The sequence below is a fragment of the Jaculus jaculus genome, chromosome 7, assembly GCF_020740685.1.
Source record: "Jaculus jaculus isolate mJacJac1 chromosome 7, mJacJac1.mat.Y.cur, whole genome shotgun sequence".
In the NCBI taxonomy this organism is placed as follows: Eukaryota; Metazoa; Chordata; class Mammalia; order Rodentia; family Dipodidae; genus Jaculus; species Jaculus jaculus.
The window spans coordinates 115,492,586-115,506,105 of NC_059108.1; the positions used below are offsets into that span (position 1 = coordinate 115,492,586).

Below are 13,520 nucleotides of genomic sequence, written 5' to 3' on the forward strand. Positions count from 1 at the left end.
AGACAAATGAAATAAACAAACTAAATTCTTCTATGGAGCAAAAGAGACAATGAGGAGACAGTCCACAGAATAGGAGAAAACATTTGCAAATCTAATAAGTGGTCAATCTCCTAAATGCATAAAAATCTTGAACAATTCAATGACAAGAAAGTAAACCTGATTAAAAGTGAGCTAAGGACCTTTGTAGACATTTCTCAGAGAAAGGTCAAAATGTCAAAAGACATACAAACAGCTAACAAATTTATGCAACAATGGTTAGCATCACTGATCATCAGGGAAATGCAAATTGAAAATACAATTAGATAGCACACCAGTTAAATAAAACCTGATGTGATGGATATGTTAATAAAGTTGCTATAGTAATTGCATATGTATACATATATCAAAATATTGAACCCCATACATGTATGCAATTATTGTTAATTACAAAGTTAAGTATGAAAAAGGAGCTCTATAAACTTGGCCATTGTTTTAGTATGTAACTAATAGTTAAGCCAGTGAGATTTAAAAGGGCTATTTTCAGTAATTTGGATGAGAAGTATTGAGTTCAGAGTAGACAGTAATAGTGGGTATAGGCAAAGAGGACATTTTAGAAAGAGAATATTCAAGCTACTGATTTGATATAGGAAATAAATTTTCTGAGTAGAAAGATCAGTTGAAATACGACCTTGAACAGTTTAATGGTGTTAAGATAATGAAAGTTGGAGGTTATATTTTTTGTTTTGCTTTGTTAGGTAGGAAGTGTACAAAAAGGAGGGGTGAGATGAAGGCTAGTTTAGGGCTTTTTACATTTTACTTGGTTCCATCACTTAGTTGTGTGACATTGTTCTGATTGTTATTGTATAAAACTTCCATTCAAAACACTGTTTCAGTAGCTATTTTGTGTTTCATATTTTCAAAGATTGTTAGTTAGATATTTGTGCCATCCATGTTGACTGTATCTGTATTAATTAAAAGAACAAAATGTTAGTTTAATAGACACCTACCTAGGGAATAGGTAATTATCAGGCTGAGCTGCACAAGTATCATAGTGTTCCAGATTCTAAGAAGTGGACATTCTTAGGCCTATTTTGTTTGTAGAAAATAGGCATTGAGAACGTAAGTATTGTGCACAAGCTTACACTGCTGGTCATTAATGAAACCATGTTTTAAACACAGGTTTTCTTCTTTTCAGTGCCAATGAAAATACTTGGTGGCCTTAATGACTAACTGGTAATCCAAGTGTGGAACATGGGGTTCTGCAGACATGAATAGAAAATAGGCTTTACCTTTGTGTGGTGCACACATGTAATCCCGTCACTTTGGGCTACAAAGCAAAACCCTGTCTCAAAAACAACAATAAATCACAATGACCCCAAAGACCAATTAACCAACAAATCAAAAACTGTTTCTGATAGATAGTAAAGGAGTTGGATTTTATATGTGGAAAGGTTGTATTAATGATTTTTAAGCATGGAGATGATTGTAGTTAGTAAGGTAGCTTAAAAGATGAGTGTGTGAAGATTCAAAAATTAGGGATGAAGTCATTTTGTTATATAAAATTTATTACAAATTCTTTGACTATCACAAATGTAAAAATTAAAAGAATTACAGCTTTGAATAATGCTATCAACAATTTTCAGTAGAAGGCACACATGAAGATGAACTTTCTTGCAACATTAACAATAGACCCTTTTTATAGGGATGACAATCTGTGCATACACATTCTTGTTCCTTTTTGTTTTGGCCCCAGGGATTACCCCAAAGATTTGTGTTCAGTTTCATAATAAACAGATTATTCCTTTGGTGCAGAGAATACTTATTTTAAAAGGGTGAGAAAGTCCTAAGGGCTTTAATTGTAAACCCCAGATGTCAAAAAGACTTTAAAATTGCACTTAAATAACATTAAATCTTACAGAAAATATAAGGGGGGTTTTGTTTGCTTTTGATTCTTGATTAGAGACAGGTCAACATCTGAGCTAAAGCAGTAAGCAGATAGAGGGTTAAATGATTGTTACAGAAGATTCACTTCTATTCTTTTTTCTATGAGGCTGTTATGTCAACTTGATTCATTATGGTATAAATAATACTTGCTTCATCTAAAAAGTTTTTGCCAATTATTCAGTTGTATGAATCTTATCTTTTAAAGGAAGAGTTTGTATTACTTGTGATCATAATTTACTTCTATGGCCTTTGTTTTCTAAGTGAAAAATGAAATTGCTTACTTTCATTGGGATTTATCAGAACATTTTAATAAGCATAATATTAAAAAAATATTAGCAAATAAACTTCCATAAAATTAAAGTTTACCTATTTCTGGGTGTTTTTTGCCTCCCATAATGATAGTTTCTCACAGAACACTTAAGAGGAAGGATAATAGTCACACTACTTAAAAATATATTTATTTATTTGTGAGGGAAAGGAGAGAGATATGAGAGAATGGAGAGAATGGGTATGCTAGGGCCTCTTGCTGCTGAAAAAAAATACACCAGTTGCATGCACTTCTTTGTGCATTTGCCTTTATGTAGGTACTTGGAAACTGAATCCTGAGCAGGCAGGCTTTGCAAACAACCACCTGTAACTGCTGAGCCTTCTCCCCAGCCCTATAGTACTTTTAAATATGAATTTGTATATATGCAAATCAAGTTTGTTTGACTCAGAGCATTATAGTAAACTTTTGAATTGCATATATAAATTTAGGAGGGAATATAAATATATAATTCAAAATATTTTGAGTTAAAAACATTAACAATTTTACCCAAAATGTAATAGCATCTGAATGTGTATCATTGCTTATCTGAAGAAACTGCTTTAGTCTATGTTTTTTTCTTTTTGTTTTTATCCAAGGTAGGTTCTCATTCTAGCCCATGGCAACCTGGCACTCACTCTATAGTCCCAGACTGGCCTTGAACTCACAGCAATCCTCCTACCTCTGTCTCCCGAGTGCTGGGATTATAGGCATGTGCAGCCATGCCCAGGAGGAAGTCTATGTTTTGGTGGTAGATTATTCTTTGCTTTTTCTCCTCTTAATTTCAATTTGTCATTTATCTGCTTGCCTGTTTATGTATTTATTTGCGTGCGCATGTGTGTGCACTTGTATGTGACATTAGTGTACCAGTCAGGATCTTTCTGCTGTAAATGAACTCTAGAAACTTGCTCCACTTTTACATTTAGTTATACAAAGCTATTAGGAAACTGAACTCGAGCCAGTAGGCTTTGCAAGCAAACATCTTTAATCACTGAGCCATCTCCCCAGCTCAGTTTTAGCTCTTTTGTTTTATACATTTCTAGATTCAGATTAATGAGAAGCTATGTAAGTGTGGACCTAGTCATGTTGGAGACAACTAGAATGTGAATAAGTCTTGTTTATTATGTTTTGATGGTGCTGGGTGCCTAGACTAGGGCCTTTAGTATAGTAGGCAAGTGCTGTATTGTCATACTATACTTCCAACTTCCTAACCTGTTTTTTTTTTTTTTTTCTGTTACAAGTAATATAGCTATGTTATATATTAATTCTTTCAGATAATTTTTCTATTTCTTGTGCTCAGATTCTTTTTATTTCTACTTCTGATACATGTAGTAGATTCTAGACTTTGTTTATTAAAATAATTAGCAATCTCTTATTTTACTTTTTTGTTGTTTTGAAGTAGGGTCTCACTCTAGCCCAGGCTGACCTGGAATTCCCTATGTAGTTTCAGGGTGGCCTTGAGCTCACAGCATTCCTCTTACCTCTGCCTCCTGAGTGCTGGGATTAAAGGTGTGTGTCACTATGCCCAACATGCATTCTTTAGATGATTCTAAAATTAGATTGGGGACTGTAAAAATAAAATCAAATGTGATTGTTGCAAGACCTTGTCTTAAGTGTTGTGGAGTGATCTTGGTACTTAAATGTTCTGTGCAATTGCCTGACTGTCTCTCCTTACATTTTACTCAGAGCACATGGTTGCCATAACTGGAACTAGTTTCTAAACTAGATAGAGGATTAAATTACACAGATGGAGCTATACAGAATGATCATCCAAGTAATAATAAGTCATGATGATGAATTTTGGTTTTCATTATCTTGATAAGCTAAGATTAATATTAAAGCTATTTCATGACATTGTTTTTTTTTTTTTCTTATTCAGTTTTCAACTTGACCAACAATGTGGATTTGGACAATACCAAAAAGAAAATGGAGATATACCAAAAGGAAAACAAAGATGTTATTCAGAAAAATAAGTTAAAGCTGGTTGGTTGCTAAGTATTTTCTCCTTTTGTACTCATAACATATGTTTTCATATGACATTTTAAAGAAGGGGTCTTCCTTTAAAACCAGTTTTAGTGACAAGGAATATAACTGATATTTAGGCCAGAAATATTAACATATTTTATATAGGTTTGTAGGAAGGGATGAATATACACATTATTGTAGTAAAAATCATCTTTTTTATTTTTTTTACGAGGTAGGGTCTCACTTTAGCTCAGGCTGACCTGGAATTCTCCATGTAGTCTCAGGGTGGCCTTGAACTCACTGTGATCCTCCTACCTCTGCCTCCTGAGTGCTGGGATTAAAGGCGTGCACCACCATGCCCGGCTGTAAAAATCATTTTTGATAGTGTTATGTTAGACTGTGTTTTCTTAGGCAATGATTATTTAAGACTGATGGTTATTATTGCTAAGTTTGTTTGTGTTGTTATTCTGTTAAGTTTGTGTTTGAATTCAAGCTCATTTTTATCCTTGGACATTAATTTCTTTCTTATTTAAAAGTAAGGGATAGTGGAGGGGACCTAGTGTACTAAAATAGCAAAGCTACCACATATGAAAGTAATTTTGGATTTTTAAATTTTTAGAAATAGTTTATTTTTATTTGTTTATTAGAGAGAGAGAGAGAGGGAGAGAGAGAGAGAGGGAGAAAGAAAGAAAGAAATACAGAAATAGGCAGAGAGAGAGAGAGAATGGGTGGACCAGGGCCTCCAGCCAGATGCATGTACCCCCCCCCCCATGTGCATCTGCCTTCATGGGTCCTGGGGAGTCAAACTTGGGTCCTTTGGCTTTGCAGGTAAGCACCTTAACTGCTGAGCCATTTCTCCAGCCCTAATTTTGGATTTTTTAATTGGTCTAATGTCAAAATTACTGTAAGGTTCTACTTCTGAATGTTCTATCACTCCCAATAGCACCCTGGGCTGGGGACAAATATTTAACACATGGGCATTAGGGGGACATTTATACAAACTTTAGCATCATTTTCTAAGAGAATTAACTGGATTCCTTTGAGATTTTATAAAAGCCACTTGTTGACCAGTGCTGTTGGGCATTTTTAAATTGAGTGTTAGTAAGTACCGTTCTTATCAGGGCGTATCACTGACTTTGTGGGGATGAAGTTGAGAGTAGAAAGACTGCAGCTGGACAGACCAATTGGAGGCTATTGCAGTCTTGTGGATGAATTCAGAGGAAACTTGACTAAGGCCTAGAGAGGTAGGGATTAATAAGAGAAGTGTTTTCTTTTTACTTAGAAGTCTTGCTTATGAATTAGAGGAGTAAGGTGAGGAAAGGGAGGATTATTGGACAAGGTTGGGCACTGGGAAGAATGCAGAGGTCTTTAGTCTTTTAACCTGCTTCTTTCATCTCAGTCAAGTAGCTTCTTTGTGGTCACAACCAATGTTTGGTTTGTAGTGATGGCTGTTTTCTAGCTGATCAGTCAGCTGTCAACCAATCAATGTTTATTGAGGTCCACTGTCTACAAGATACTCATATTTCAGTGACAAAATTGAGGCTATCACTTTGTTAGTTTCCATGGCCAGTGCACTCTATTAGTCTGAATCTCACCTGGCCTCTGGGCAGTGCTTGGTGAAGACTTTTCCTTGCTGCTCGAACTCTTACTTTCTGTGATGCCATTCCAGTCTCCTCATTCTATTTCTCTTACCTTTCTCTTTTGTCCCCTCAAGAACCTTTTCTTTTTTTCTGTTTCTTAAATACATATTTCCTCTCAGTGTTTCTTTTTATGAGTTTTTCCTTTTAGTAATTACTCTCTAATACTTCTAATATTTTTAAAATTATTTTTGAATTTTTATTTATTTGAGAGAGAGAGAGAGAAGGAGGAAAATAGAGAGAGAGAGAGAGAGAGAGGGAGGGAGAGAGAGAGGGAGGGAGAGAGGGAGAGAGAGAATGGGCGCACCAGGGCCTTCTGCCACTGCAAATGAACTCCAGACACATGTGCCCCTTTGTGTATCTGGCTTACATGCATCCTGGGGAATCAAACCTGGGTCCTTAGGCTTTGCAGACAATCACCTTAACCGCTAAGTCATCTCCTCAGCCCACTCTCTAATATTTTTGTAGTCTATTGTTTTTTTTCGAGTTCCTAGAATCATATAATTTATCCACATATCACTGTATTAAAAACATTTTTTCTTGGATGTATTATATGCACCAGTAGCTCAACACAACTAGGAATAAACTTTTTGTCCTGTTTTTTTAACATATTTATATTTTACTTATTTTTTCACATTAAATTATTTATTGAACAAATTAAGGAAAATGACTTCTGTTTTATTACAAAGTCTTTCACCATTTTATATCATTGACTCATAGTTAAGATTCCTGAATTTGAAGAGTATATAGAAATTTTAAATCTCTCTTCCTTAGCCCCACAAAAGGTCAAAAATATGATTTAAAAAATGATTTATATTTATTTATTTACTTGAGACAGAGAGAGGGAGAGAGAGAGAGAGAGAGAGAGAGAGAGAGAGAGAGAGAGAGAGAGTGTGAGTGATAGTGGGCATGCCAGGGCCTCTAGTCCCTGCAAACGAACTCCAGACACATGTGCCACCATGTGCATCTGGCTTATGTGGGACCTTAGGCTTCGCAGGCAATTGCCTTAGCTGTTAAGCTATCTCTTCAGCCCCCAAAATATGATTTTACCCATACGTTATAAAGCCAAAAGATTTATGAATTATATACTTGTTTTGTTAATTAATAACAACAGTATAGCTAAGATTAGTTAATTTCCTTTTCTGAGAAAGAAAGTTAGCATCATTACTCAAAGAACTAACAAATCTAGAAATTTATTGTACTTCAATGAGGAAATATATTACGTCTTTTTTTTTTTTAAAATTATTGTTGTTTTTGAGGTAGAGTCTCACTGTAGCCCCATCTGACCTGGAATTTACTATGTCGTCTCAGGCTGGCCTTGAACTTACAGTGATCCTCCTACCTCTGTCTCCCAAGTGAAACATACTATTTCTTTTTTTTATTTTAAAATATATTTTATTTGTTTATTTGAGAGAGACAAAGAGATAGAGATAGAGATAGAAATAGAGAGAGAGAGTGAGAGAGAGAGAGGGCATGCCAGGGCCTCCAGCCACTGCAAACGATCTCCAGACACGTGTGTCACCTTGTACATCTGGCTAACATGGGTCCTGGGGAATTGTACCTGGGTCCTTTGGCTTTGTAGGAAAACACCTTAACCACAAAGCCACCTCTCCAGCCCGAAACATACTATTTCTGTGATTAGTTTTCAGCTTATTTTACCAGATGACAAATATGAAGTTTTCCATAGAGTGTATCTCTTCTTCATGAGAGCATTTCATCTTACCTGGGTGCACATGATGGGGACAGAATGGATCCAAAATCCCTTTAGTGATATGCACTTTCAAACGACATAAGAATTCACATGCAAACCTTCCCTACACCCTGCATCATGAAAGTCTATATGGAATAATGTTGGTTCATTCCACAGTATGTACATAATTGTATGTGTCCTAAACACTAAGACAAGTGTGTAATCATAACTTTTTGTTCCAGCCACAGCACTGAAAAGAAATGTACACCTCTATTAGTATAATGACTAAAGTTCACATCTTATGCAAACACAAAAATTAAGAATCTTTTATTAAAGAAAAATTAATTTTAGGCCAAAATTTACTAATCATAAATTATAAAATAGGAATTAATTGGTGATGATCTGCCATTTTCCAGACCTTTTCATTTTTACATTTTTTGTCTTTGTTTACACAAATGAATTGATTAATTGTATTACAATGTATTAGAAGTTTTGGAATTAGAAAAATAATACATTTAGAAAATTTTATTGAATCAAGGAAAGTTGAACAAAACATAAAACATATTCTTAAATCTTAATATTGTGGTAAAAATATTCAACATTATGTCCATTCTCTTAGATGACTATAGGTATAAGATTGTACAGCAGCTCTCTAGAACTTGTTCCGCCTACTTATGTAAAACTTTAGGTTCATTGAAGATCTCCTTATTTTCTTGTTCCCTAACTCAGGTGCCACCTTTCCCATTCTGTGTGAATTTCACCTCATATAAATGAAATCATAATATATTTATTATACTTAAATTTCAGTTTTCTTAAATTTTCCAAGACTTGTTTTGTGGTTTGTGATTTATCCTGGAAAAAGTTCTGCATATGCTTAAATGTGATAGGTCCATTTTTCTGTAGTATTATTTAAGATCTCCATTTATTCATCTTCTGTTTAAATGTTCCATTCATTGTTACAGTGGAGTCTCTTACTGTTCTGCTGTTTGATTCTACCTTCAGTTGTTAATGTTTGCTGTATTTGCTTAGGTGCTGTGATGTTGAGTGCCTATAGATCTCTTCCTAAATGCTGGCCCTTTTATGATCCTTTTTTGCCTTTAATGATAGTTTCTGATTTATTGTGTAAGTTACCTCAGGGAGTGGTGCTAGCATCAGTCCACATGTTCATGCCATGCCTCTGCAGTCTTTATGTTCTGTTGATGATCATGCCTTACAAGTTTTGAAAACCAAGCCCTCTTCTAATACTATTATCACTTTATTTAGGGACATTATGGTTTTAAATCTGATTCTAACTTGTCTTCCTTTCATTAGTATTGAACCTTACTGAGCTGTGGACCCTAATGCTTCTAGTCATCTTTTTAAACCTATTTCTCAAATTTCTTGACTGTCTTATCAGTTGCCTTCATGGGACACATTCCTTCAGTGTGTTGAGTAGACCACCATGAGCTGCCCAGCTTTCTTCTACAGCTTCTTCTTCAGCTCTCTGAAGTTCTTGCACAGTTCATAACTTAGCAATAACCAAACACCCTAGCTTGTTTCATATCTTTGCCATTTTTCGCCCTTTTCTTAAAAGGATGTCCTACTGGAGGAAATACCTATTTGGAATCCTTAAAACTCCATATATTACTTACAGGATTGTTGTAACACATTACCCACACTGATGTGGTTTATAGCAAAATGATCACTGAGGTTAGAATGAATTCCATGTGTCAGCAGGGCTATGCTGCCTCTAAAGGCTCTAAGTGAAGAGACTTCTTTGCCTCTAGTGGTAGTCAGCCATATTTGTTAAACTTTGCCTTTAATCTCTTTCTTCACATGATCTTCTCCTCTGTATGCCCGTGTCCGGATTTTCAGTCTGACATTATCTTAACTTGATTATACCTGCAAAGATCTCTTCTTCAAATAAAGTTACATTTATGGGTACCATGAGTTAGGTCTTTAACATATTTTTTCAGGAGACAGAATTCTACCTGTAATATTATATGAAATCTTTCTTAATTTTACTTGTACTTCCAAGGAAAATGTATCACTTTGTTAATTGTATACATCATTGTTACTTGACATACTTAATTTGTGTGAGTAACTATGTGTGAATATATGTATATATATATACACATATATTCATATATGTATATATGCATATGTGTGTGTGTAATCTTTTTATACTTGTTCTTACTAATTCTCCTTCAAGTTTGCATCCCCATCTCAGCTGAAAGCCTGTGTTAGAGTAGTGGTCTGTGTAGTAGAGGTGGCAAAATTTGTAAAATGATTGGGAGAAATTTTCAAAGTCCTCAGCAACTAATTTGACTTGAGGGGAATGGGAAGGAGAGAATAAATTTGACTTAAAAGGAATGGGAGGAGGAGTGAGGTTGAGTTCACTTGAGCTGTTGGGATGTTGATGTACTCTGAATAGAAGTAAGGAGTATAGTAAATTGGATGCTTAATTTTTCACATGCTGAGCCTGAAGTATTATAAGTGCAACATTTTTTCTGCCTGAAGTCTTTCTCTTTGTGGGGGATGTAGTTTACCTCATATATGAATTGAAATAAAAAGCCATGTTAAATCCCCTAAAATGAATGACTAAATTGTCTATCTTAGTTTCATGCTAATCACCCCATTATAACTACAGCTGTTACAGTTCTGCATTTGGGCTTAGTGTACTTTGATTAGTAGTGGATATTATTCTCTGTCATAATAAAGCTACCTGAAATGAAATGAGTTCTAGTTTCTTCTCAGTGGAATTATTACATTCTTTTAAAAATGATTAGCATTCTTTATGCTTCTTTGAAAGAAATTATCAGAGTATGGTTTATGATTGCTGTTGGTTGCTAAACTAAAATTTATTTTATGTCATATATATGTTTTAGACTCGGGAACAAGAAGAATTGGAGGAAGCTTTAGAAGTAGAACGACAGGAAAATGAACAAAGAAGACTGTTTGTACAAAAAGAAGAGCAGCTACAGCAGATTCTAAAAAGGAAGAACAAGCAGGCGTTTTTAGATGAGCTGGTATGCATTTATGCTCATTATGATAGGAAATTTTATTCTATATGTTTTCTTGGATGGTGTCATTTAAATGGTATTTTTTAAGAGTGCTCAGACTATAGTTCACTTTCAGTTTTATAGTTATTCATCAAAGCCAACTTATTATTTTATTGCTCTTGTTTTTTAAAAAATATTTTATTTTTCTTTATTTTATTTATTTGAGAGAAAGAGAGAGAGAGAGAGAGACAGAGACAGAGACAGAGAGAAAGAATGGGTGTGCCAGGTCATCCAACTTCTCCAAACGAACTCCAGATGTGTACACCCCCTTGTGCATCTGGCTTACATGGGTCCTGGGGAATTGAACCTGGGTCTTTTGGCTTTGCAAGCAAGTGCCTTAACCACTAAGCCATTTCTCCAGCCCCCAAAGTCAACTTTTTTATTGCTAAATAATAGTCAATCCCCAACACCCTCCAGAAAATAATATTTATTTTTTTGTTGTATGTGTGAATGTGTGTTTGTATGTACATGGGAGTACTGTGTATGTGTGTGTGGGGTGCATGTGTACATGTGAGAACATGCATGTAGAGGTATCAGGTGTCTTTCTCTATTGCTCTCCAATTTTTAAAACATTTTATTTATTTATTTGAGATTTTTTTTTAATTTGAGAGAGAGAGGTGGATAAAGAAAGAATGGGTGTGACAGGTCCTCTATCCATTGCAAACAAACTCCAGATGCATGTTACCTGGTGCATGTGGCTTACATGGTATCAAACCTGTGTCCTTATCCTTTGCAGGCAAGTGCCTTAACCCAATGAGCCATCTTTCCAGTCCTCCAATTTTCTTTTAAATTTATTATTATTTTTTATTGACAACTTCCATGATTGTAAACAATGTCCCATGGTAATTCCCTCTCTCCCCCCACTTTCCCCTTTGAAACTCTACTCTCCATATCCCCTTCTCCTCTGAGTTAGTCTCTCTCTTATTTTGTTGTCATCATCTTTTCCTCCTATTATGATGATCTTGTGTAGATAGTATCCAGCACTGTGAGGTCATGGATATCCAGGCCATTTTGTGTCTGGAGGAGCATGTTATAAGGAGTCCTACCCTTCCTTTGGCTCTTACATTCTTTCTTCCACCTCTTCTGCAATGAACCCTGAGCCTTGGAAGGTGTGATAGAGATATTGCAGTGCTGAGCACTCCTCTGTCACTTCTTCTTAGCACCATGGTGCCTTCTGAGTCATCCCAAGGTCATTGCCATCTGAAAAGAGAAGGCTCTGTAACCAAAAGTGAGAGTAGCATTAATATGAGGTTATGAGCATTAAGAGAAGTGCTTACTGGGCAGTTTGATGAGCATAGTATATACATTTAGCCAGACAGCAGCAGATGTTACACCCCTAGGGATCATGACTACCCCTGTTGTAGGTTTTCAGTATCAGGGATGTATTCCTTCCCATGGAGCGGGCCTCCAGTCAAATTAGAGAATGGTTGGTTTTCCCCATAACAGACATGCCACTATTGCACCCATTGGCTTATTTAGCCTGGATGGCTAAATCTAAGGCTTGCAGTTTCCACTGTGGAGTATCTTCACTGATGATTTCTCTCTTTCCCATTGAACTGCATGCAGCATGGCTTTTTCCAGCTTTCTGTCACCTGGTCTACATGGAGGAAGTTTTCAGCTCAGTTCCAGCAGGATTTCTCAGAGACCTTTTAGCCCAAATGTGGAGTCTTTAGCAATATAGTCTTGCCACCTCTTCTTGGTAGGAAACTAAGCAGCTCTCCAAGTTTGGTTTTTTGAGGTAGGGTCTCCCTGTAGCCCAGGCTGACCTGGAATTCACTATGGAGTCTCTGGGTGGCCTTGAACTCACTGCAATCCTCCTACCTCTGCCTCCCGAGTGCTGGGATTAAACGTGTGTGCCACCGTGCCCGGCCCAATTTTTATCTTTGAGAATGAACCTAGGGCTCTGTATTCTGTCTCTGCTTCCCCAAGTGCTAGAATTATAGAGGCATATTACCATGCCTGGCATTTCATGTGGAATCTACACTCAGGTCCTCATGTTCATGCAGTAAGCACTTTACCCACTGAGCCATGTCCAGCCGTGACAATATTCTTTTATGCTTACAGTTTTGTGGGGCAGGAATTCCAGGGGATTGTTGTTGTTGTCCTTCTCCAGTGTGTTCTCTGATCATCTCAACCTTCTGCAGTTGTACAGTTGGATATCCTGTATAGTAGCTTAGTAGCTTAGAGCCATAAGAAGTAATATTGTAAGAGTTGAGAGGTAGGAACTACTAGTGTTTTTGAGACTTGAGCTGAACACCTGGCATGCCATCATTCTACTAATTAGCAAAAGAGCTCACTTAGTTTCAAGGGAAAGGGATATAGATACTACTGCTTTGTGGTAGAATTGTGGCTATCATTGCACAGTACCTTTTAAAGAGTTATATTTTTTCCAGAATTTGGCATAATATAAATGCATTTGATATCCAATCTCTACCCTAGAGAATGTAGTGACAGGAATTATAAAAATAACTTTAGTGCAATTTTTTCTTACTTATATGTTACTCTTTTATAGCTTGACAACTGCTTTGAGGGATTTAGTGATTCAACCTAAGATATGGTGGTGATTGTAGATGTAGCACCATGGTATACCTTAAAGAAAGATGTCAGAGTGAAGCTCTTTGTATGTCAATTCTGTGCCTCCTCTTCCTCTCTCCCTCTCTCTCTCTCCTCTCAATTTTTCTATAAGTATCAATTTCATATTCAGTTGAGAACACACAGCTAACTAATATGCAAATTACACTCAGTAGATTGTATGTCTCTAAGCTTACTCAAACATTGTTTTCAGAGCACTTTTCTTGTAATCAGTATATTTTTCCAGTAACAAGCTCACTTTGAATGTTTTGGTTCTGTGCTGAAGTATGTGGTGACTGGTTATTCTGTGACAGAACTGTGTTTCATATATTTGTTTGAATATATTCAGAAGTGGCAGCATTGTTGCAGGTGTAGTATTTTTCAGCAAT

The 13,520-nt window shown here is 36.0% G+C and overlaps 1 protein-coding gene across 1 annotated transcript in view; it reads left to right on the forward strand.

The window, feature by feature from the left end:
* The window catches only part of Mnat1 (MNAT1 component of CDK activating kinase), a 209,046-nt gene that overhangs the window by 69,220 nt on the left and 126,306 nt on the right, over window positions 1-13,520 (forward strand). Inside the window, exons 4-5 of the mRNA XM_004649241.2 lie at window positions 4,107-4,210; window positions 10,387-10,527. Of these exons, the coding sequence (XP_004649298.1) occupies window positions 4,107-4,210; window positions 10,387-10,527 (245 nt within the window). The remainder of the gene's footprint in view (window positions 1-4,106; window positions 4,211-10,386; window positions 10,528-13,520) is intronic.